We start from the raw sequence: 19168 nt of genomic DNA, 5'->3' as shown, positions 1-19168 counted from the left end.
CCGCAGCGATGCCCGCGGCTCTCGGGTTTATTGCTCCCGCGGGGAGAGGTACAGCGTTGGGGGAAAGGGGAACCCAGCCCAGCTCCGACCCGCTGCCGGGGTTGGGGGGTGGGGGGGGGGGGAATGTCCCTGAGCGATGCTGGGGGTCCCCAGCCACGGTGGCTCAGCCAGGCCAGGGTCTTCCCGAGGGAGCCGCGGTGAGGTCGCAGTCAAAGTCAGCGAAGACGGCAGGGTCGGGAAGGGGCTGCTCGGGGGGGCGTGGGGCCACCGTCACCGCCACCGGGTCCTTCTGCAGCAGGTCGGCGTCGAAGGCCACCCCGCGGAAAAAAGGGTGGCCCTGGAAGTGGTGGAGGTAGCGCAGGCGGTGCAAGGGGTTGTGACACAGCAGCTGGGGATGGAGGGAGGACAGTGAGTGGTGGGGACCCCAGCATCCAGCCCAGGGGACCGGCAGGGACCCCAAAATCCAGGCGGGAGGGTTACCTCAGCAAGCAGCCGGGCCAGCGCAGAGCTGAATGCAGGTGGGCTTTCGTAGTTGCTCTGTTTGACACGCTCCAGCATGGCCACGTGGTCCCCCGCTGGTGCCACGGGGAACTGGGGTGGCAAGGAGCAGATTTAGGGGCTCCATGGGGTGCCCCTATACTCCCCCCACCTCCATCTGTGGCCCTCACCTCCCCGCTGGCCAGGGCGAATAGCAGGACTCCCAGGGACCACCAGTCAGCTGCGTGGCTGTAGGGCCCCCCACTCAGCACCTCTGGGGCTGTGGGGATGAGTGGGTGAGCGCCTGGGGGGACCGTGCCCCCCACTGCACCCCCCCCGCTGCCCCCTTACCCATGTACTGCAGGGTGCCGCAGATGGTGTGGGCTCGCTCACCCCGCTGCAGGTGCCGGGAGAGGCCGAAGTCGGTGAGCTTGAGGTGCCCTGTGGGGCGAGACACTGCGTGGGGACCCACGGATGAGGTGTCCCCGTGGATGGAGTGTGCCCACAGATGGGGCATCGCCAAGCCAGTGCCACCAGACACTTACCTCTCTCATCCAGGAGGATGTTCTCCATCTGAAATGAGACAGGCACTGGGGCAGCCTCTCCATGCTGGGAGGTTCGGAGACACCCCCCCCACCCCATCCTTTGGCCCCCCCAGCCCCGCTGCCACCCACCTTCACATCTCTGTGTATGATGCCCAGGTCGTGGAGGTACACTGGGGAGAAGATGGAGCTGTTGGAGCAAGGGGTCCCCTCGCCAGCACGGTGCCCGCTGCCACCCCCACATCACCTGGCAGGCAGCTGCCCACCCCCCGGGCATGGCTGACCCTGCCTGCAGGTCCCTGTTAGTGGGGACAGTGGTGGCTGTCCCCAGCGTGGCAGGCCACTCACCCAGCACCAGCACCAGCTCAGCGGCAAACAGGCGGACGGTGGGCTCGGCGAAGCGCCCGGCGGCACGCCACAGCGCGTGCAGGTCTCCGGTGCTGCAGTAGGTGCACACTGCCGGGACGGGCTGGTGTGAGGGGCACGGGCGGTGGGGTGGCACGGCCAGGTGGGTCACTGGGACCACGTACCAAGGGGACACAGGCACCACAGCCGTGCACCAAGGTGGTGCAAGCACTAGGGCCGTAAGGGCAGCGAGGTGGGAAAGCATCAGGACTGGCACTAAGGTGGCACAAGCACCGGGGCGATGTGGTCACCAGGACCACCTACTAAAGGTGACAAAGGCACGACTGAGGTGGCATGCAAGTGCTGGGGCCATGTACAGCGGTGACATGAGCACCAGAGCCATGTGGGCAGCGGGAACACACAAGCACCAGGGCTGCATGAGCTCCAAGGTGGCACAGGCACTGGTGGCCACATGGGTACCGCAGTGACACAGTCCCCGGGGTCACACAGGCACTGGGAACACACAAGCAATGCGGGCACCAAGGTGGCACAGCCATCAGGGTCACTGGGGCCAGGGCGGGGGTGCCTCATTCACCCCCCCACACTGGTGTCCGCCCCCCGTCGCTGTCCCTGCGGTGGGTGAGGGGTGGGAGTCGGCAGCCTGGATCCCCACGGGGCAGCAGGCAGCGCGGGGGGAGCGTGCACGTGTGCGGGGACACGTGCGCGGGCAGCAGGGACACGTGCACGGGCGGGGGGGGGGGGGGGAGCCGGGGCGAGCCCACGGGCAGATGGTCACTCACTGATGAAGAGGTGGCGCTGGCCCTGCCAGCTGTCCCCCAGCCCGTGGACAAACGGGTGCCTGACCTGTCTCTGGGGACACAAAGCAGAGAGGGTGAGCAGCCCCCTCAGGGTGCAGGGACCGGGGACCCCACTCCTGCCACCCTCCCTGCGCAGCCCCAGCAGCCTCCTGCCATCCCCACGGCCACCCCAGCACCCCCCCACACACAGGCTGGGGTCCCCCTTGGACTCTCCCCTAACCTGGATGCTGACTTCTTCCTTGCACTGCTTGAGGGTGTCGCGGCGCAGCACCTCCACTTTAGGCACGACCTGAGAGGGACAAGGGGCTGTTGGGGGGTGGCCAAGGGCAGGCGGGGGCACCCATGGGCCCCTGGGGCAGCACCCACCTTCACGGCGCAGACCTTCTCCCGCCCACAGTCCAGAACTTTGAGGATGGTCCCGAAGGAGCCTTTGGCCACGAAGCCCAGGATCTGGAGGAGGTGGGGGGGAGCAGGGTCTGAGCACCCCACGGAAAGAAGCTTGGGGTGGGGCAGGGTGTAGGGTCCTGCGTGGGGTCACACAGAGCACCCAAGGCAAGTGGTGGGCACACAGGAGGACCAGTAGGGACCCTAGTGGGATTCATGGGGACCCAGTATGGGGGATACGGGGACGCCAGTGGATGCTGGCAGGATGCACAGGACCCCAGCAGGACACCCGGGGACCCTATTAGGGTGCAGAGGGACCCAGATAGGACGCACGGAGACTGGACACGGGGCGGGTAGAAAGGGACCCGGTGGGACAGCTGGGGACGCCGGTGAGATGTGCAGGGACCTGGCACGGCGTGTGAGGAGAGCCGGTAAGACGGTCGGTGATCCCGGGATGGCGGCACGGGGTGCACGGACGGCGCGGGAGGATGCTTGGGGACCTCGGTAGGATGCGGAGGGACCCCGGTACGGGGTGCGAGGGGACCCGTTAGGGAGCTCGGGATGTGCGGGAGCCCCGGGAGGAAGGTCGGGGATCCCGTTAGGATGCACCGGGACCCCGGGAGGAGGAGAATGGGGGCGCTCCGGGATGGCACCTTGAGCTGCTGCTGGCGGGCGGAGGGGCGGACGGGGAACTCCGGCAGAAAAAGCGAGACGAGCTGCGGCAGCGGCCACCCGGGCAGCGGCGGCTCCTCGGCGGGGCCCCGGGGGGCCAGGGCGAGCCCCGACCCCGGTACCGGCCCGGCGCGGCCCAGCAGCGCCCGCACCCACGACCCCACGGCGCGGCCCTGCGGAACCGGGGGGGGGGGGCATCGTCAGCGGGGGTGAACCCCGGGGCGGGGAATGGGGGGGGGTGCCCCGGGCCGGGGGGGGGGGGGGTGGGGAGGGACCCCCGGAGCCGCCGCCGCCGCCCGCACGCACCTGGGGGGGCCGCACCGGGGCCGGCCCGGGGCCGCTGCTCGTTGCTCCCATCGCGGCGCCGCCCGGCCGCGCCCCGGGCCCGGGCCCCGGTAATCCACCGCCTTACATAACCCCGCCGCCCCGCCCCGCCCCGCCCCGCCCGGGAGCGACCACCCCCCCCACCCCCCCACCCCCCTCACCCCCCCCCACCCCGGGGCCGGGGCTGCCCCCTTGCACCAGCAGCGCACCCCGGGACATCCCCGCGAACCCCGGGGACTCCCACCAGTGAGATGGATCCCTCCCCTCCTGCTTCTGGGCAGGGCACACCAGCTGGGACACCCTCCCCCTCGCACACTTTGGGGTTTCCCCCCTTAACCCACTCCCCTCCCTTTGCACCCCACTTGCCGGTGGGGGTATGCACAGCCCCGGCTCACAGCAGAGATCGGAGAGGGACAAGCACAAGGGCTGAGCATGAGGCGATGCAGATGGTGCAAGGGAGCCCCAAGCCCCCAAAAAACGGGTGCCCTGAGCAACCCCCTCGGAAGGGGAGGGGGTGAAACCATAGAGGGGGGGTGCTGCTGAGCTGCGAGGGGGCGGGGGACAGCACTGAGCCTGACACTGCGGCAGGAATGGGGAGGTGAAGTAGCAAGCTACTGGCCCAAAACTGTTCCAAATTAAAAACTCTTTTATTTAAACTCTCTCCCGTTCCCCTTTCTCCCAGCCTGGAGCGATCCTGCTGCTTCACCAGGCCCAAGGGCTGAGCCCAGCACCCACACAGCAGGGAGGGGGGAAGCTCACGGAAGCCCTTGGCACGGGGAGGGGGCTGTGCCCCAACAAAACGGCCCCGGAGCCCGCTGCGCCCCACATCCCCATGCTGCTGCACCCCTGCCCCACTGCGACAGGACTGCGGAGGGCCTGTGCGTGGCTAACCCCTGCCTCGGGCATCGCCCCGCTGAGCAGCGTGGGCACCCCCCCTCACCCTTAGGGTGCCCCTCCAGAGCGGGGAGCACAGGGCACCCCACTCCCTTCCCGGCCTGCCGGGTGCTGCCGTCATTTGCGCCTGCCGAAGATCGACTTCTTGCTGGGGTTCTTCTCGCCCACGCTCAGCCCGATGAGCAGACGCGCCTTCTCGTCTTCCTCCTGCTGCTGGATGGTCCCGTCCGATTTGCTCTCCAGCTTCCCCCGCGCCTCTGCGCCCGCCGCCGGCTTCAGGCGTAGCTTCTCTTTGATCACCTGCCCCAGGATTTAGGGGGCTCAGCACCCCACGGCTGCCCCCAGGCCCCTCAGTGTGGGTGAGGGCCTGAGATTCTGAGCCAGCGTGGCCGCTTCCCGCTCTGCCCGCCCTGGGGTCACCCCTCTGTCCTGGGCAGAGCGGCTCCGGCAGCCGCCCCAGGAGAGGGAAGGGGGCACTGCGGGATGGGGTCCCACGAACCTGTGCCACCAAGGCTTTGCGGCTGTCCCTCTTCACCGCCATGGCGAAGTCCAGCCACGTCCACGTGTTGTTGTGGTACTCCAGGCACGGCAGCACCAGGTTGAGGTCGCCCCAGTCCACGCTGTTCTTCTCACCCTGGGTGACAGAGGTGTCAGGCAGTGTGGGACAATGGCCCAGGCTGTGCCCCCTCCCCAGCACGCCCTGTCCCACCAGCCCCACACCTTGTAGCTCACGCACAGTGGCACCTGCGGGATCTTGATGTAGATGAAGGAGTTGTTCATGGCCGCGCGCTCCTTCATCTTGTCGATGTCATCCACGGGATGCTGGGGACAGAGCAGGAGCCGTGAGCAGAAGGGGAGGAGAGGGGACACTGCCAGGAACCAGATGGGAAGCGACAGCCGGGCACTAGGCCGTGGCATTGCTTCACCAGGGAGAGGCGAGAACTGCTCTGGCATGGCGTGAGGAAAATGAGGTGCTGCTGGGATCACATCAAGCGTGCAGGTGCTTGGTTGTAAAGGTTGCAAATCCTCTTGGTGGGAGAGAGCAGGAGAAAATGGACAGGCAAGCAGGGGAGGACATGGCTGCCCAGCACTGCAGCCGAGGGAAAACAGACTGGCTCCACAGCAGGGCTCTCCCGGATTGCCCCCTCAGGGCAGCAGCGGGTACCTCGGGTGCTTTTCGGAATGATCTTCTGACCCCTGACGTCCGGTTCAGTCCCTGAGCGACTCCTTTCCCTGGGCCCAGCGAGTCATCGGCCACGATCAGCTGCCGCGGCTTCACCACGGGGATCCCTGGGACAAAGCGGGTGGGAGGCGGTGGCTGGTGTCCGGGTGGGCGACAGCCGTGACCCAGACCCCTCCCAGCTTTGCTGCTCTCCCCCAACCCCCGGCTGCCTGCCCATAGGGGAGACCACAAGTCCCTGCTCCTCAACACGTGGCCCACCAGCAGCTGCCCACAAACATCCTGGTCACACGGCCAAAGCTACTCAAGGACATCGCTTGGGTGACAGGGAGGAGGGTGACCATGAGCTTCTCACCTGTCGTCACCAACTTGGACTTGTCTTCCTCATCCCCCACCTCCTCCTCCTCCACATTGCGGCCAGGGAAAAAGAAACCCATCATCCTGTGGAAGAACTGGTGGGTGAGCTGGATGGTGAGGGGTACCACGTTCACCTGTGAGGACAGAGGTATGTCAGAGCCAAGGACATGCTGCCCGTGCCCCATGGGGACCCTGCCACCTCCCAGCCTGGCCCCGGCACCTCGAAGTGCTCCTTGATGGAAATGCCTCCCACGGGTGGCCGGACCTTGCTGAAAATCCTCAGTGCCAGCTGCCGTCCAGACTGGCAGGAGCTCTGGGGACGCAGCACCACCTGCAGGGAAGAGGCCGGGTGGCTGGGGTGAGGAGATGCCACCCTGGCCAGGCCACTCGTGGGTCCCCAGGCTGCAGGGCTGCTCCCCAAGGCCACCGCTTGCCTTATACACAGCGTTGGGCAGGAGGTTGTTCATCGTGACCCAGCCCAGTTCCAGCAGATGCTCGGCCGTGTCGTCAGACTTGTTGACCTGCGCACACAGACCCGTCAGCCCCGCACACCCCAGGCCCCAGCTCGGGGAACTGCCGTGCCACCGACCGGCTCGGTACCTTGCTGTAGAGGAAGCGTTGGAGCTCCAGCTCAGCTATGCCCAGCTGCCCGTCCTCCTCGGTCAGGCGCCAGCGTGCCTGGGCAAAGTAGAACTCAGTCCGCCGGGCCACGCTGACATCCTCCGGCTGCTTTCGCAGCTCCATCTTGTTGGCCCGCTGCAGCTGGAAGTCCTTGAAGCACCTGCAGCAGAGAGGGGAGGGCTGGGATGGGGTAATGTGCCCCCTGGAGTAAGAGGGACACGACGCTGGGGAAGCCAGAGATGGCCCCTACCTGATCAGTATGTTCAGCTCCTCGCTCTCCAGCTGCAGGTCAGCTTTCTCCTGGCTCAGCTGCTGCTGCAGCCGGTGGTTGAGGTCGAGCAGGCTCTCGTTTTTGCTGTCATCCTGCAAGGACTGAAGGACAGACAGCCCTCAGCACCCTCTGTCCCGGAGCAGGGACCCCAGGGAGCCAAGCCCCGCCTGGATGCGGGCTCACCTTCACATTGGAGTACATCTGCTTCTCCAGCTGCCGGATCTGGGCGACGTGCTGCCTCACAGCCTCCTGCAGGTGTAGGATACTGCTGCGCTGCTCCTCGGGGTTGCTGGAGATTTCCAGCTGGAAGCGCACCCGCTGTTTCTTCTCGCTGTGCTCCTGGACACGGGGACAGGGGAAAGTTAGGACTGCCCTGGGGGCAGCGAGTGACACGGTGGCCCGAAGCCTCGTGGGTACCTTGCGTTTGGGCTCCACGTGCAGCAGCAGGTTGTTGACTATGTCAAGGATCATGGCATACTGTGCGGGGTTGGTGGAGATCTCCAGGTCATGGTGGATCAGCGTGAACGTATCCACAGCTCCTGCAGGGACACACAGAGGGCAAGTAGGGCCTCAGCGTGGCCAGGAATGGGATGCATGTGGGAGCCAGCCAGAGATGGAGAGGGATGGGGCACGAGCCAAGGTGGCTCCAGCAGGCACAGCATGTCCAGCATCATCTGGTGCACTGCTGGGGACCCCTCCTGTATGCACCCCTCTGATCTCAGCAGGGCCAAGACAGACCATCCCTGGACTTAGCTGGCACCCATGGGTGAGCCCAGAGACACACTTCCTGGATGCACCCACCCTCCTGCTTCTTCAGCAGATCTTCCTTCTCCTGGTTGGCGGGAGTCTCGGGGGGCTTTATCTGTGTGGCCAGCTCGGGGTCAATGTCATGGCTGTAGCTGATATAGTACATGCGGCAGCTGCAGCGAGAGATGATCCTCTGCACCTGCTGGGTCTGCTGGACTTCAGAGGGCTGGTTCCAGTCTGGGGACAGGCAGGGGGTCCACAGTCAGAGTGCCATGTCCCCGGCACATTGGGGACCCCAGGGCGCAGGGTTTGGAGCATCAGCCAGCTCCTGGAACCGTCCCGGCACAGGCCAGGTGCTCTCAGCTTCACCAGCCTCGGGGTCACACGTGAGCGGGACTGGGGTGGGCGCAGCAGCCGGCTCTGCGGGCAGTACCTGTGGTGGTGCTGACCATGCCCCCCACCGCCTGACCGCTCTCCATCAGCTCCTGCACCGAGTCCAGGCTCCGTTGCCGATGCTCCTCAATATTTTTCACCTGGGGAGGCAAGGAGGCACCGCTGGCTGTCCCTGCTTTCCCTGCCTTGGCCAGGACACTGTTCAGCGCTGCCTGCCCGCCCCGCGCAGCTCACCCACCGCGGCCCCCTCCAGCTGCTCACCTCCAGCCAGAGCTGCCCGTGCTCCCTCTCGGTGGGGCTGCTCTCCGTCGTGGCGAAGTACTGCATGCCATCCAGCAAGCACGTCCAGGACGTCTTCTGCTTCAGCGTGTCCCCGTACCAGGCGGGGTGGTGCTGGCACTGCAGCAGCTGGGCCTTCGCGGCGGACACAATCACGCAGCCCTCTGTCTCTGCGCCACGCAGCACCATCTTTGGAGGGGGGGGAGAGAGCCCAGGGGTCAGACGAGCCCTTCTGGGGCAGGCACGGCCCCTCTCACAGCAAGGCCGTGGGGAGCAGAGAGTGCGGGGACAGGCAGGAGGGCCGAGAGCAGGTACCTGGCAGTTGACCAGCTCGATGAGGCAGTTGCGGTTGTAGATGTCATCGGTCTGGCAGGCGGCGATGCCGCAGAGCTGCTCGCTAGCCCCCGACTCCTCCTCCGTGAAGACCACAAACTTGTCGGTCTCCTCAATGAGCTTCTGCAGCATGTAGGCCCCTGGGGAAGGAGAATGGGTCAGTGCAAGGCTGCGGAGGGCTGGCTGGGGGTGACAGGGTGAAGGCAGGCATGGCTTTGGGCAAGCATGCACATCGCTGGCCGTGGGTTTCCCCGCGCTGCCCTCCCTGCCGCGCTCACCCCCTGAGGAGGCTCTCTCAGGACGGCCACTGGTGATGGGAACAGTCACTCTGGCAGGGACGGAGTGGCTAGAGAGTGGGCCCCGCTTCAGCTTCTTGGCTTGCAGCTGCGTGTCAATCTTTAGCCCCTTCAGGGCCTCAGTGGACAGGTTCCGCTTGAGCACAGCCGCTTTCTTGTAGCCATCATAGAGGCCGAAGGCGATGTCCCGGTTGGTAGTGGTCCAGGATGCCCGCAGGTCCACCAAGTGCAGCTGGTGCGTGTGGAAACCATCGTCCCCATCCCGCAGGGGCAGCTCCTGGGCGCAGAGGGTCAGAGCCTCAGCACGGCAAAGCCGCCCGCAGCCCCTGCCCACGGACCTCACACACAGGGGTTGGGAGCCCTGCGAGCACAGCGTGGGGACCAGAGCCCAGGGGAACACCCCAGTGCCCTCAGCAGGGACCCATCCCAGGGATGCTGTGCCTGGAGCAAGGCATCCCTTTGGCCAGGCGCTCGGGAGATAAGAGGCCCTGAGGGTCTGTCTCCTCTCCAGCCAAATCCCTCCCCGCCACTGCACCCAAAGACCAAGGTCCCCTTGTCCCATGGGGATGCCATCAGGCCAGCCCAGGCTGCCATGCCCTGTGTGTTCGCAGCGGTACCTCCTCAGCCGTGCGGTTGCTGTGCCGCTGGTAGGTGAGGGAGGACAGGCTCAGCAGATGGGTTTTCTTCACCAGGGTGTCGAGCCGGTGGTCGGCATTCTCGTCGCAAGTGGAGGCCATGAGGTGCACAGTGACTTGGCTCAGGTCGCTCACCATCTGCGTGATGCTCCATTCCGAAATCAGGCGGCGCATCACCGTGCCGGCTGAGGGAGAGGGGACAGTCAGGGCCCGGCCCTGCCTGGAAGCGCTGCCGACAGGGCCCCCGCTCACCTTGCGGGATGAGCCGCTGGGTGCCGCGAGTGAAGATGTGCCCCTGGCAGCACTCCACCTGGATGCCCCGCTGCTGGGCAAAGGAGGCCCAGTAATGCACCTGCGAGGGAGCGGAGAGCAGGGGCTGAGAGCCCAGCGCAGGTAGAGCGGGGAGGCAACACCAGACCCCCCACCCCCAGGACTTGCCTGCAGCCGGGGGAAGAGCGCGGTGTAAGACAACTGCTTGTAATGCTGCCCCAGCTTCTTCTTACTGGGTTTCAGGTTGTTGAAGAGCTTCCCGCGGCAGATGGGACGCGTCACGCTGGTCCACGTGGCCCAGAAGTTCTGCATCCAGCGGAGGGTGCTGCTGTAGAGCAGGATCCGGGGCTGGGAGTGCTCTGGGAATATATTTGCCGTCAGCCAGCGCTGCGGGGCAGGGACACGGCAGCACCCAACCCAGGACTGAGAAGGATGGCTAAAACCAAGCTGCCCTGCCCCGTCCACCCCAGGGGATCCCTGGGGTGCTGTCACCCACCCTCACTGGGCCGTGTCAAGTCCATCCGGATGGAGAGGTTGAGGTTCTCAGAGCGGAAGGCACGGTAGGAGTCGTACTGCTGCCCCACCGGCACCTCGGGCAGGAACTCGGGGGAGCGCAGCACCACGCCGTGGTGGTCATGGGGGTTCCCGTGGCACAGCCACTGCAGGTCCAGCGTCATGCACAGGTCAGGCAGGTGCAGGAAGCAGCAGTCGTCATACCTAGATGGGGAAAGATACCCCCCAGTTACCCCCCAGCACTGGTGGCAGCCCCCACACTCCTGGGCCCACGCTCACTTAGAGGCTGTCCGAACGTTGATGTCCAGGTTGCCCTTGAAGATGAACTGCCCGGGCTTCCAGTGGAAGGAGAGGTGGCTCCACTCCCAGTGCATGTTCTCTGTGGTGTTGTAGGGATCCTGCAAGGACAAGCATGGGGAGAGGCAGGTGTGAGCCGACGCCACGCTGTGCTCTGCTCCCTACCCCGGCAGCACCCACCTCGGTGGCCAGCTGGTGCAGGTTGGCCTGTTCAATGTCCATGTGCCAGTCCCCGTGGAAGAGAAGGCGGCTCTTGTCCCACCAGGGCAATGGGGCACTGGGGTCCTCTGAGGGCTTGGTGAGGAGATCCACACACTGGCCGATCAGGGTCCAGGCTGGGTCCCAGCAGGGTCCCCACACGATGGTGTACTGGGAGATCTCAGCTGGGGACACAGAGGTTGGCTCAGCCTTTTGCACGTCCCACACACCCCTGTCCCCTCCCCTCGTCCCTCCAGCTCTTACAGTGGAAGTCGTGGTAGAACTTCAAGGGTGGCATGTTCCTCTCCACTGTCGCATCCCCCCAGGGCAGCCCCAGCTTCAGGACCTGGCGGCGCCGGGAGCAGGCCTGGCCACACTGCTCGGCTCCGATCAGCCGGCCGGAGAGCTGCCAGTTCCGGATCTCAAAGAGGTAGCGAGGGTAGTCACGGATCCGCACTGCAGGGCAGAGGAAGGGCTGAGAGGTGGGGCAGCGAAGGGGCACTGCCCCGGGCCCCCACTCTAGGCCATGGCAGGCTCTGCTGTCCTGTCATATCTCTGCTTCCTTCCCACGCCCTGGAACTTCCAAAAATCACTGCCCCTGCTTGGTTACACATCCCATGGTGCCAGCAGGTCCCTGTCCTGGCAGCCCAGGCCACGCAGCCACTGTGCTGTCTTCCACGGGCACCCCCATGCGGAGCAACTCACCAAAGAAGCTGCCAACTCTGCCCTTCATCATGCGGCACCACTGGGTGACCATCTCCAGACCCTCGGGTGGAAAGGGGCTGACGTTGTCCAGGTCCCTCATCTGCTCCAACACACGCTCCGTGCCGTGGAAGGACTCGTCAGCCATGGCCACCAGCTCCAAGTGGGCCAGGGTCCAGGTGAGGAGGGCCCTCCGCATGGGCGTGTTGGCGTAGAGGCGCCGCGAGCGCTGGATGTAGATCTCGATGTTCTTCTTCTCCAACGAGGCGTAGAGCTCCTCGATCTTGCGGGCAGGCAGCAGCTCCCCGTGCTGCTTGCGCAGCGCAGCCACCTTGGCGTCCAGCAGCTCCAAACGCTTGGCGCTCTCTTTGCTCTCATCCTTCATCAGCTCATAGTTGTCTCGTAACTTGACCTCGAAGACGTCATCCAGGAAGACCCAGGAGAAGTGGGTCACTTTGAGCAGGAGGTCGGGGGGCAGCGCCGTGCTGGCAGGGCGCCCGCGCCGATGCAGGCCTTTCAGCCACTTCTGCACGCCCACGGCAGCATCCAGCGTGCGGGAGAAATCGTACTGGTAGGGGAATTCGATGGTCACGCTGGCGAAGGAGAAGGCCCAGCCACGGTTGCGGAGGGTGCGCAGGGTGGGGAAGGTGCAGCGGTGCAAGATGACCTCCTCCAGCTCTGGCAGCAGCTTCACCTCAACCTCCTTGAAGCTGAAGATGCCGTGTCCGTCAAAGCCGGCGGCCAGCTCAGGGCAGTAGCCGTGCAGGGCACCGCCGTGCCAGCTCACAGAGGTCCGTTCAGCAGCCAGGCTGATGTAGTTGGCCTCAGAGACAAAGGCTGTGAGTTTGGCAGAGCTCAGCTCCAGTGACAGGGACAGGAGTCTTTTGGGGGGGGTCCCGTCTGGCTGAAGGGGCCCTGGTGTCTCAGTAGGAGTGGCCGGGCGGGATGCTGGGCTCTCTGGGGGAAGGCAGGGAGGTGTCTTGTGGCCAAGGGCACTCCGCAAGGCTTCGTGGCACTGCAGGGTGGCCAGGGTGTGATGGTACAAATGCATGTGGTCAGGAGGGCTCCATAGCACCGCCAGCCCCTCGCCGCACTGTACCTATACCAGAGAGAGCAAACAGGCACCAAGTCACTGCCAGGTCCAGCACAGCACAGGCCCGTTCTCCTCTCCAGCACCTTTTGGTACCACCCATTCCTCCCCTCGCCCCATCTTTCCCAGTGCCACCAATACAGGGTAAAGCAGAGACCCGAGGCCCACACCAACCTCCAGGGAGCGGATGCTGCTGTGGTAGGTGACAGAGAGCATGGAGAGGTTGGCCACTGGGTTGGGGATGGCAGGAGCTTTGCAGCACGGCTGCATCTTGTCTGTGATGCTCTTCACCAAAGCCAGCACCATGCCCTGGACGCTGACCGTGCAGCTCTCGGCACTCCCCAGGACAGTCAGTGTGTCCAGCCGCAGCTCCAGGGCGCCTAGAGAGACAGCACATCAGTGCTGGAGGCACACCATGACACACCAGGTTCCTCTGGCCACGGGGCTGATCCCAGACATCTGGGATCACTCTGGATGCTACTTACCCACCAGGGCTGAGAGTGTAAAAAGGTTCACGTCCTCCACCTTCAGATCCACCTTCCAGAGCAGCCCCCAGGGCTCAGCTGAGGCAGGGGGCGGCTGCTTGGCAAGCTCAGCTCCGCTGGGCTGAGAGCGGAACAGGGGCAGGACCCTGGCCAGGCACTCGGTGCAGGTGTCTGACGACTCCACTTGCAACCCCCGGATGGTGCAGTCCAGGAAGAGTGTGTCCGACTGGGCACTGGACATGCCCAGGGACTGGTTGTAGCTGCCCTGCAGGACAAACGGGACGATCCCTCTCAGGCTGCAGGATGTCCCCATGCCACCCACATGGAGCTGCAAACAGGCATCCCCCCCTCCAAGAGCCACCCCTTCGGCTCACCCCTCACCTGCAAGTTGAAGGAGTCGAGGATGAGGGCTTCACCCCACACGTGCATGTTAGGGGGATGTGGGGCACGCTGGATGTGCGAGTCGTTGCCCACGCGCCAGCAGAGGTGGTCCACAGCCAGCACTGCTCGCTGGTGGACGCTCTGCGGCCGCAGGTGCTGGTAGTCTGCGGGCAGAGAGGAGGGAGTGAGTGCAGGCAGGGCTCGCTGCTGCCTGCTCAGCTGCCCCCAAAAGGGGCAACCCAGCCACAACCAGGCAGTGGGCCACAGCCCCTGGCCAGACACAGACATGAGCAAGCACAGAGGCGTCATGGCCCTCCCCACTCCCACCCTGGTGCCTCTCCGGCAGAGCCACTGACCCCCAGGAAGAGCCCAGCAGCCACCCTGGTGCCAGCTGCCAGCCCGTACCTGCAGAGATGGAGTTGAAGCCCAAGGCGAAGGGCGGCGTGTCCCCCAGCTGCACTGACACATTGACGTTGGACAGTGAGGCACACAGGATGATAGGCGCTATGATCTGGGGATAGTTCCTGCACGGGACAAGCAGGGACGGGCTGTTCCTGGGGTGCCGCGTGCCATGGGGCCTGGCGGGGAGCAGGCCAGAGGGACGTCCTCTCCACCGGGGCCCCCCGACCGCTTGCCACCCTCTGTACCAGCGTCCCCTTCCCACTGGCCATGCACAGGAAAGAGAAGGTGCTGGGTGCCCGGGCACCCTGCCAGAGAGCGGCAAGCGAGAGGAAACAAACTGCGATTGCTCCAAGGCCAAGTTTACCTTCCCTTGTGCCCTTGGCTGGGGGCAGGCACTGCCCGGCACCTGTATTCCTGTGCCAACAGGCCCAGCCAGTGTGAGAACTCTTGGTGGCGATAGTGGATGATGCATGTGTTGAGCAGCACAGCAGCCGAGAGGTCAATGGCTGTGACCTAGAGCAGGGAGAGGGCCAGGTGGCAAAAAACTCGTACCAGGAGCCAAACCAGCCATCGCTGGGGGACAGGAGTGTGCCCCGCGCTCACTCACCTGCAAGCTGGTCTTCAGGGAGTTGAGGCACACGATGCGCTGGCGGCTCTGGGACAAGAGAAGGCCGTCTGGGGAGAGACAGGAGCAGAAGTGAGGGGTGGTGGAGGGCAGCGATGGCAGCCCTGTCCCATGGGCACCCTCCTGGCTACTTGCCCTCCAGTTGGAGGTCTACACTCATTTGGTCCAGGTCTGAGGTGGGTGTGAAGTTGCGCAGTGGGATCTGCTCCTCTTCACGCTGATACAGAAACTGCAGCAGCTTCAGGCTCCAGGTGAGGTGTCTGTAAGAAGCAGGAAGTCACTGCCAGAAGGGAACTGCATAGTCATGTCCTCCATCTCCCTGTCTCTCATCCCCAGCTGACTGGCACGCTGGCACAAAGACACCAGCCAGTGCCCAGCTGCAGCCCAGCCCAGTGCTCTCATCCCATCAGCAGAGGATCCCATCAGCAGAGGATCCCATCAGCAGAGGATCCCATCAGCAGAGGATCCCATCAGCAGAGGATCCCATCAGCAGAGGATCCCATCAGGGTGTCCTACTGGAGAACCAGCTCACGTGCCTTCCCCTCCTTCCCCAGGAGCCCAGCCCCAGGCCAAGCTCAGTCCTTCGCACTGGGGTGGGCTCTAGGACTTGCTCTCTGTGGTCTGGCAGAGCAGGGGACAAGCAGGGAATGGCACAATTGTCCCCAAGTCCATGTCCCAAGCGCTAATCGGGGCTAGGACAGCCTCCCCCTCAACCTGCCTCCTTACCTCTTCTGGCTGTTCATAGACAGCACCATGCTGGTGTTCTCCAGCTTCACCTCCACCCGTCTGGGGACGAGCTGCAGCGTGTCCCTGCTCAGCAGAGACAGGGACTTCAGGGGCTCCCCTGGGCCTGAAAAGGGACACATGGAGTCGCGGGAAGGCTTTAGCCCAAACCCCCACACGCTGCAGCAGGAGGGAGTGATGGCACAGCCAAATTCCTCTGGCTACAGTGCAAGTATGGGGGCTGCCAGCCCCTGCCCTGCCCAGAGCTTGTCCCTGTCCCTAACCTGCACTGGGCTGTTCCCCCGTGCTGCTGCGCTGGGCCCCAGCAGTGACGTGGTGCAGCAGCGGGCTGCAGAAGAGCCCTTCGTGCAGCTCTGCCTGCAGCGTCTGAACGCGCAGCCTGACGCCCACCAGCCGCCGCTTGCTGCTGACCTCCAGCGAGAGGGAGAGCGCCAGGGCCAGCTCTGCCAGGCAGGTGTCATCCTGTACGGGGACACGGGCAAGGAGTGCACAGGGAGTCACCCAACTCCCTGCCAGTGGACGCTGCAGGTGAAGCCCTGGGCACGGTGCGGAGCCCAGAGCCTTGCAGCACCGCCCAGCCCCAGGGACACGCTGAAACAGGTCCTCGGGGTGCCCTGGAGAGCTGGTGCTCAGGCTTGAAGTGTTGAGCACCTTCCCCAGCACTCACCAGCTGGCTGCTCCGGAGGACTTTGCTGTTCACCTTTGTCAGGCTCACCTCGCAGGTCAGGCTGAGGAGAGCAGAGGACAGAGGATGTGGGCCCTGCTGTCCCCAAACCAAACCTGCCCTCTCTTTTCTGTGGGACACAGGGACACCAAGTCCTTGCTGCAAGTTACCCTAAAAGCAGAGCACACCCTAACTCCTGCGCTGTGCACAGCATAGCAACTCATAATTTGGAGATCACACAACTCGAGCTTCCCATGAAGGGAAAAGGGACCAGATCGGCCTCGGAGGAGGTTAGTGTGTCACATCACAGGTGACATGGGATGCTGCTGAGTGGGATGGAGAGAGGTGAGGCACCAGGTTGGGGTCGGAGGAGCCTCCCAGTCCCCTGGGACCCGAGACCAGGCCGGGGAAGCAGAGCAGGACACAAGCACAGTGTTACCTCTTGCCATCACCATTCAGGAGGAGACGCGTCTTGCTGGCTTGGATGTGCCAGAGAGACTCTGAGGTGGCCACGTGCAGAACCATGATGTTGATGGAGTCCATGTGGATGGAAAAGAGCTGGAGGGAAGGTGCTACTGTGAGGGATGTCCGACAGCAGCGCAGCCCGCAACAGCCTCTCACTGAGCCAGTGCCTCACCTGGCTAAGGAGCCTCAGCAGGGAGGGTTTAAGAGTCAGGTCTGCTCTGCTTTCATTTCCATCGGCTTCTCTGGGAGCCTCCGGGATGGATGGCTGGAACCCAGGGCCCTTCTGGAGATCCGTGCGGATTCGCACCTCACCAAAACACAGCTCAAAGTAGCGCCTGTAGAAGAACAGCACAGGCTACTCTTACAAGAGCTTGCAGGTGGCCTGCACCCAGCCCCATCATCAGGGATACCCCCACCCTGAGGACATGCAGGGCTAGCACAAAGGCATCCACAAGACACTGCCACCTCAAAGAAATGTGATTCCTTCCCACACAGAGCAGACCATGGGGAAATAAGGACTGCAGAAGGTGTAAAGGCAGCAGAAACGCAGTCAGCGGGGCCAGGGATGAGCCATGCCCACCCAAGAGAGCAAGGAGGGAGCTGGGGCGGGGGTACGTACGGCAACTCCCGGCTCAGTTTACTGGAGATCCAGACATTGTCGATCTCCTGCAAGGACACACAGGTAAGTTAGAGAAGAAACAACCCGGCTCTGCCTTGTGATGCTCGTCCCGATATTCCTGCTCTGCTCCCAATGCCTGGCATCATGCAGGGAGCAGCCAAAAACCCCAAATTTGGCCATGGGAGGAAGAGCATGGCACCAGCTACGGGGCTGCGCAACAGGACCTTGGCCGCAGGGATTTGCTGCCAGCCTGGAAGCGGGAGCAGCCGCCCTGCCTGCCCTCCTCTGCCGGCGACCACCCCTCGCCCAGGTACCCACCACAGTCTGCTGCTCCCGCTGGAACTTGAGGCTGATGTTCTGGGCCCAGAAAAAGCCAAAGGAGCCGATCTTCAGCTCCGCATGAAGCTTCTGCCGGCACCAGGTGACGGCCAGGCGACACGCCAGCCACCTGTGGGGACAGGCAGAAGGCCAGGGTCAGCGTCCCCGCCGGGGCTGGGGACCCCTCTTTGCCCTTGGAGCGCCAGTTCTGGCACCCACCGCTGGAGAGGAGCTCCCAGGGCCTGGCCCCACCACCACGGGTGCCCCAAGCTGGGGCAGAGACCCTGCAGTCACCCCCCTAAAGCCTTGACACCCCCCCCACCCCCCCAAGGACCCTCTTCGACCCCTACACCCCCTTGACACCCCATGCCCACCCCTGCAACCTCCCCTGGACTCCTGTAAGCCCCCAAGCCCCTGGCACCCTCCCGCACCCCCCCCAGCCCCCCCCCCCAATTCCCTGCATATCACCCCTCCAGCCCTAGGACACCCACCCCCACCCAAACCCCTGCAGGCTCCCCCCCACACCCCAACACCTCTCCCCCAGCCCTTCCAGCCACCCCAAGCCCCTGGCACCCCCTTGACCCCAAGCCCTCTTTGCCCCCCCTTAACCCCTGCTGCTCCCCCCTCCAGACCCCTGACACCTCACCCCCAACCCCGCGGGTCCGCCCCCCCCACACCCCGGCAGCCCCCACGCAACTTCGTGGGCCCCCTCCCCTCCTGACACCCCCCCAGCCAATCCTGCAACCACCCCCCAAACCCCCGCGGAACCCCCCCCCCCCCAAAAACCCCCTCCGCGGGCCCTTCCTTGCGAGGGCCCCCCCAGCAGCCCTGTCACCACTTCCAAACGCGTGCAGGCCCCCCTATACCCCCCCTCCCCCGCCCCGTCACCCCACTTCCAGCCCCGTGGGCCCCCTCCAAGCCCTGTCACCCACCCCCCAAACCCTCCACACCCCCCACCTCCCCGCGGGCCTCCCGGCCCCCCCCTCAGGCCCGAACCTCGCCAGCAGCCCGGCCAGCAGCGCGACGACGACGAGGCCGAGCAGCACGGCGGGCAGCGGCGGCGGCATGGCGGCCCCCGGCCCGGTGTGTGTCTCCCTCCTCCTCCTCCTCCTCCTCCTCCTCCTCCCGCCGCCGCCGACCGTGAGGGCCGCCCGCCCGCGCACCCGGAGTGGCGGCTGGGAGGGGCGGGGCCGAACGGCGCTTTCCCGGGGTGACCGGGCGCGGCAGCGCCCCGCCGGGGCCAGCGCCGGGACTGAGGGGGGCGACACACACGGGACACACATACCGGCACCCGGCGCCGGGATTGAGGCGGGGGGGGACACATATACCGGCACCGGGATGGGGGGGGGGGGGGCGACACACACATACCGGCACCGGGATTGGGGGGGGGGCGACACGCACATACCGGCACCGGGATGGGGGGGGGGGGGGGGGGCGACACGCACATACCGGCACCGGGATTGGGGGGGGGGGGGGGCGACACACACATACCGGCACCGGGATTGAGGGGGGGGGGCGACACGCACATACCGGCACCGGGATTGAGGGGGACACACACACACACATACCGGCACCGGGATTGGGGGGGGGGGGGGGGGCGACACACACATACCGGCACCGGGATTGAGGGGGGGGGGGCGACACGCACATACCGGCACCGGGATTGAGGGGGGGACACACACACACATACCGGCACCGGGATTGGGGGGGGGGGGGGGGCGACACACACATACCGGCACCGGGATTGAGGGGGGGGGGGGGCGACACACACATACCGGCACCGGGATTGAGGGAGGGAGGGCGACACAGACATACCGGCACCGGGAT

The 19168-nt window shown here is 65.2% G+C and overlaps 2 protein-coding genes across 7 annotated transcripts; both read right to left on the bottom strand.

Annotated features, from left to right (window-relative positions):
* Positions 1-11: 11 nt before the first annotated feature.
* Positions 12-3675, bottom strand: RSKR (ribosomal protein S6 kinase related). 4 transcript variants are annotated; one of them, XM_042791440.1, is made up of 12 exons: positions 3545-3675; positions 3220-3411; positions 2549-2632; positions 2403-2471; positions 2165-2234; positions 1368-1475; positions 1152-1192; positions 1023-1050; positions 829-933; positions 669-757; positions 481-591; positions 12-388 (listed from the first exon to the last, which is right to left on the bottom strand). In XM_042791440.1, the coding sequence occupies exons 1-12, from the start codon at positions 3593-3595 to the stop codon at positions 164-166; spliced, it is 1173 nt and encodes a 390-aa protein (XP_042647374.1). In that variant the 5' UTR covers positions 3596-3675; the 3' UTR covers positions 12-163. The 4 variants fall into 4 exon arrangements, with proteins under 4 accessions (XP_042647374.1, XP_042647375.1, XP_042647376.1 ...); XM_042791441.1 differs by having other exon boundaries at positions 829-918; XM_042791442.1 differs by lacking the exon at positions 1368-1475.
* A 515-nt stretch (positions 3676-4190) lies between these two features.
* Positions 4191-18590, bottom strand: KIAA0100 (KIAA0100 ortholog). 3 transcript variants are annotated; one of them, XM_042791437.1, is made up of 39 exons: positions 18338-18590; positions 17342-17471; positions 17024-17070; positions 16577-16739; positions 16379-16497; positions 15943-16003; positions 15539-15737; positions 15258-15381; positions 14667-14791; positions 14514-14581; positions 14271-14419; positions 13910-14028; positions 13505-13668; positions 13124-13388; positions 12813-13018; positions 11552-12647; positions 11111-11302; positions 10829-11031; positions 10631-10749; positions 10335-10555; positions 10007-10197; positions 9821-9920; positions 9551-9753; positions 8916-9210; positions 8620-8777; positions 8287-8493; positions 8066-8165; positions 7687-7869; positions 7303-7424; positions 7069-7224; positions 6865-6986; positions 6594-6774; positions 6428-6514; positions 6214-6324; positions 5992-6127; positions 5622-5746; positions 5201-5278; positions 4956-5090; positions 4191-4756 (listed from the first exon to the last, which is right to left on the bottom strand). In XM_042791437.1, exons 1-39 carry the CDS (start codon positions 18406-18408, stop codon positions 4574-4576), a joined length of 6714 nt encoding a protein of 2237 aa, XP_042647371.1. In that variant the 5' UTR covers positions 18409-18590; the 3' UTR covers positions 4191-4573. The 3 variants fall into 3 exon arrangements, with proteins under 3 accessions (XP_042647371.1, XP_042647370.1, XP_032860060.2); XM_042791436.1 differs by having other exon boundaries at positions 5177-5278; positions 18338-18589; XM_033004169.2 differs by lacking the exons at positions 17024-17070; positions 18338-18590 and having other exon boundaries at positions 5177-5278; positions 17342-17707.
* Positions 18591-19168: the final 578 nt, after the last annotated feature.

This window comes from Tyto alba, unplaced genomic scaffold (genome assembly GCF_018691265.1).
Source record: "Tyto alba isolate M040663 unplaced genomic scaffold, T.alba_DEE_v4.0 Super-Scaffold_19, whole genome shotgun sequence".
NCBI lineage: Eukaryota > Metazoa > Chordata > Aves > Strigiformes > Tytonidae > Tyto > Tyto alba.
The sequence above is the reverse complement of the archived record's forward strand: the minus strand, read 5'-3'. Positions and strand labels throughout refer to the sequence as shown.

Bases quoted from the DNA above. Each gene is read 5' to 3' on its own strand.
- RSKR (XM_042791440.1), bottom strand. From the start codon at position 3,595: ATGGGAGCAACGAGCAGCGGCCCCGGGCCGGCCCCGGTGCGGCCCCCC. The intron at 2,633-3,219 runs GTGCCATCCCGG...CACCTCCTCCAG, and splicing joins CCCGCCAGCAGCAGCTCAAG to ATCCTGGGCTTCGTGGCCAA. The intron at 2,472-2,548 runs GTGGGTGCTGCC...TGTCCCTCTCAG, and splicing joins AGAAGGTCTGCGCCGTGAAG to GTCGTGCCTAAAGTGGAGGT.
- KIAA0100 (XM_042791436.1), bottom strand. From the start codon at position 18,408: ATGCCGCCGCCGCTGCCCGCCGTGCTGCTCGGCCTCGTCGTCGTCGCG. The intron at 7,870-8,065 runs GTACTGCCCGCA...GCCTGTCCCCAG, and splicing joins CATGGTCAGCACCACCACAG to ACTGGAACCAGCCCTCTGAA. The intron at 4,757-4,955 runs GTTCGTGGGACC...ATCCTGGGGCAG, and splicing joins GCAAAGCCTTGGTGGCACAG to GTGATCAAAGAGAAGCTACG.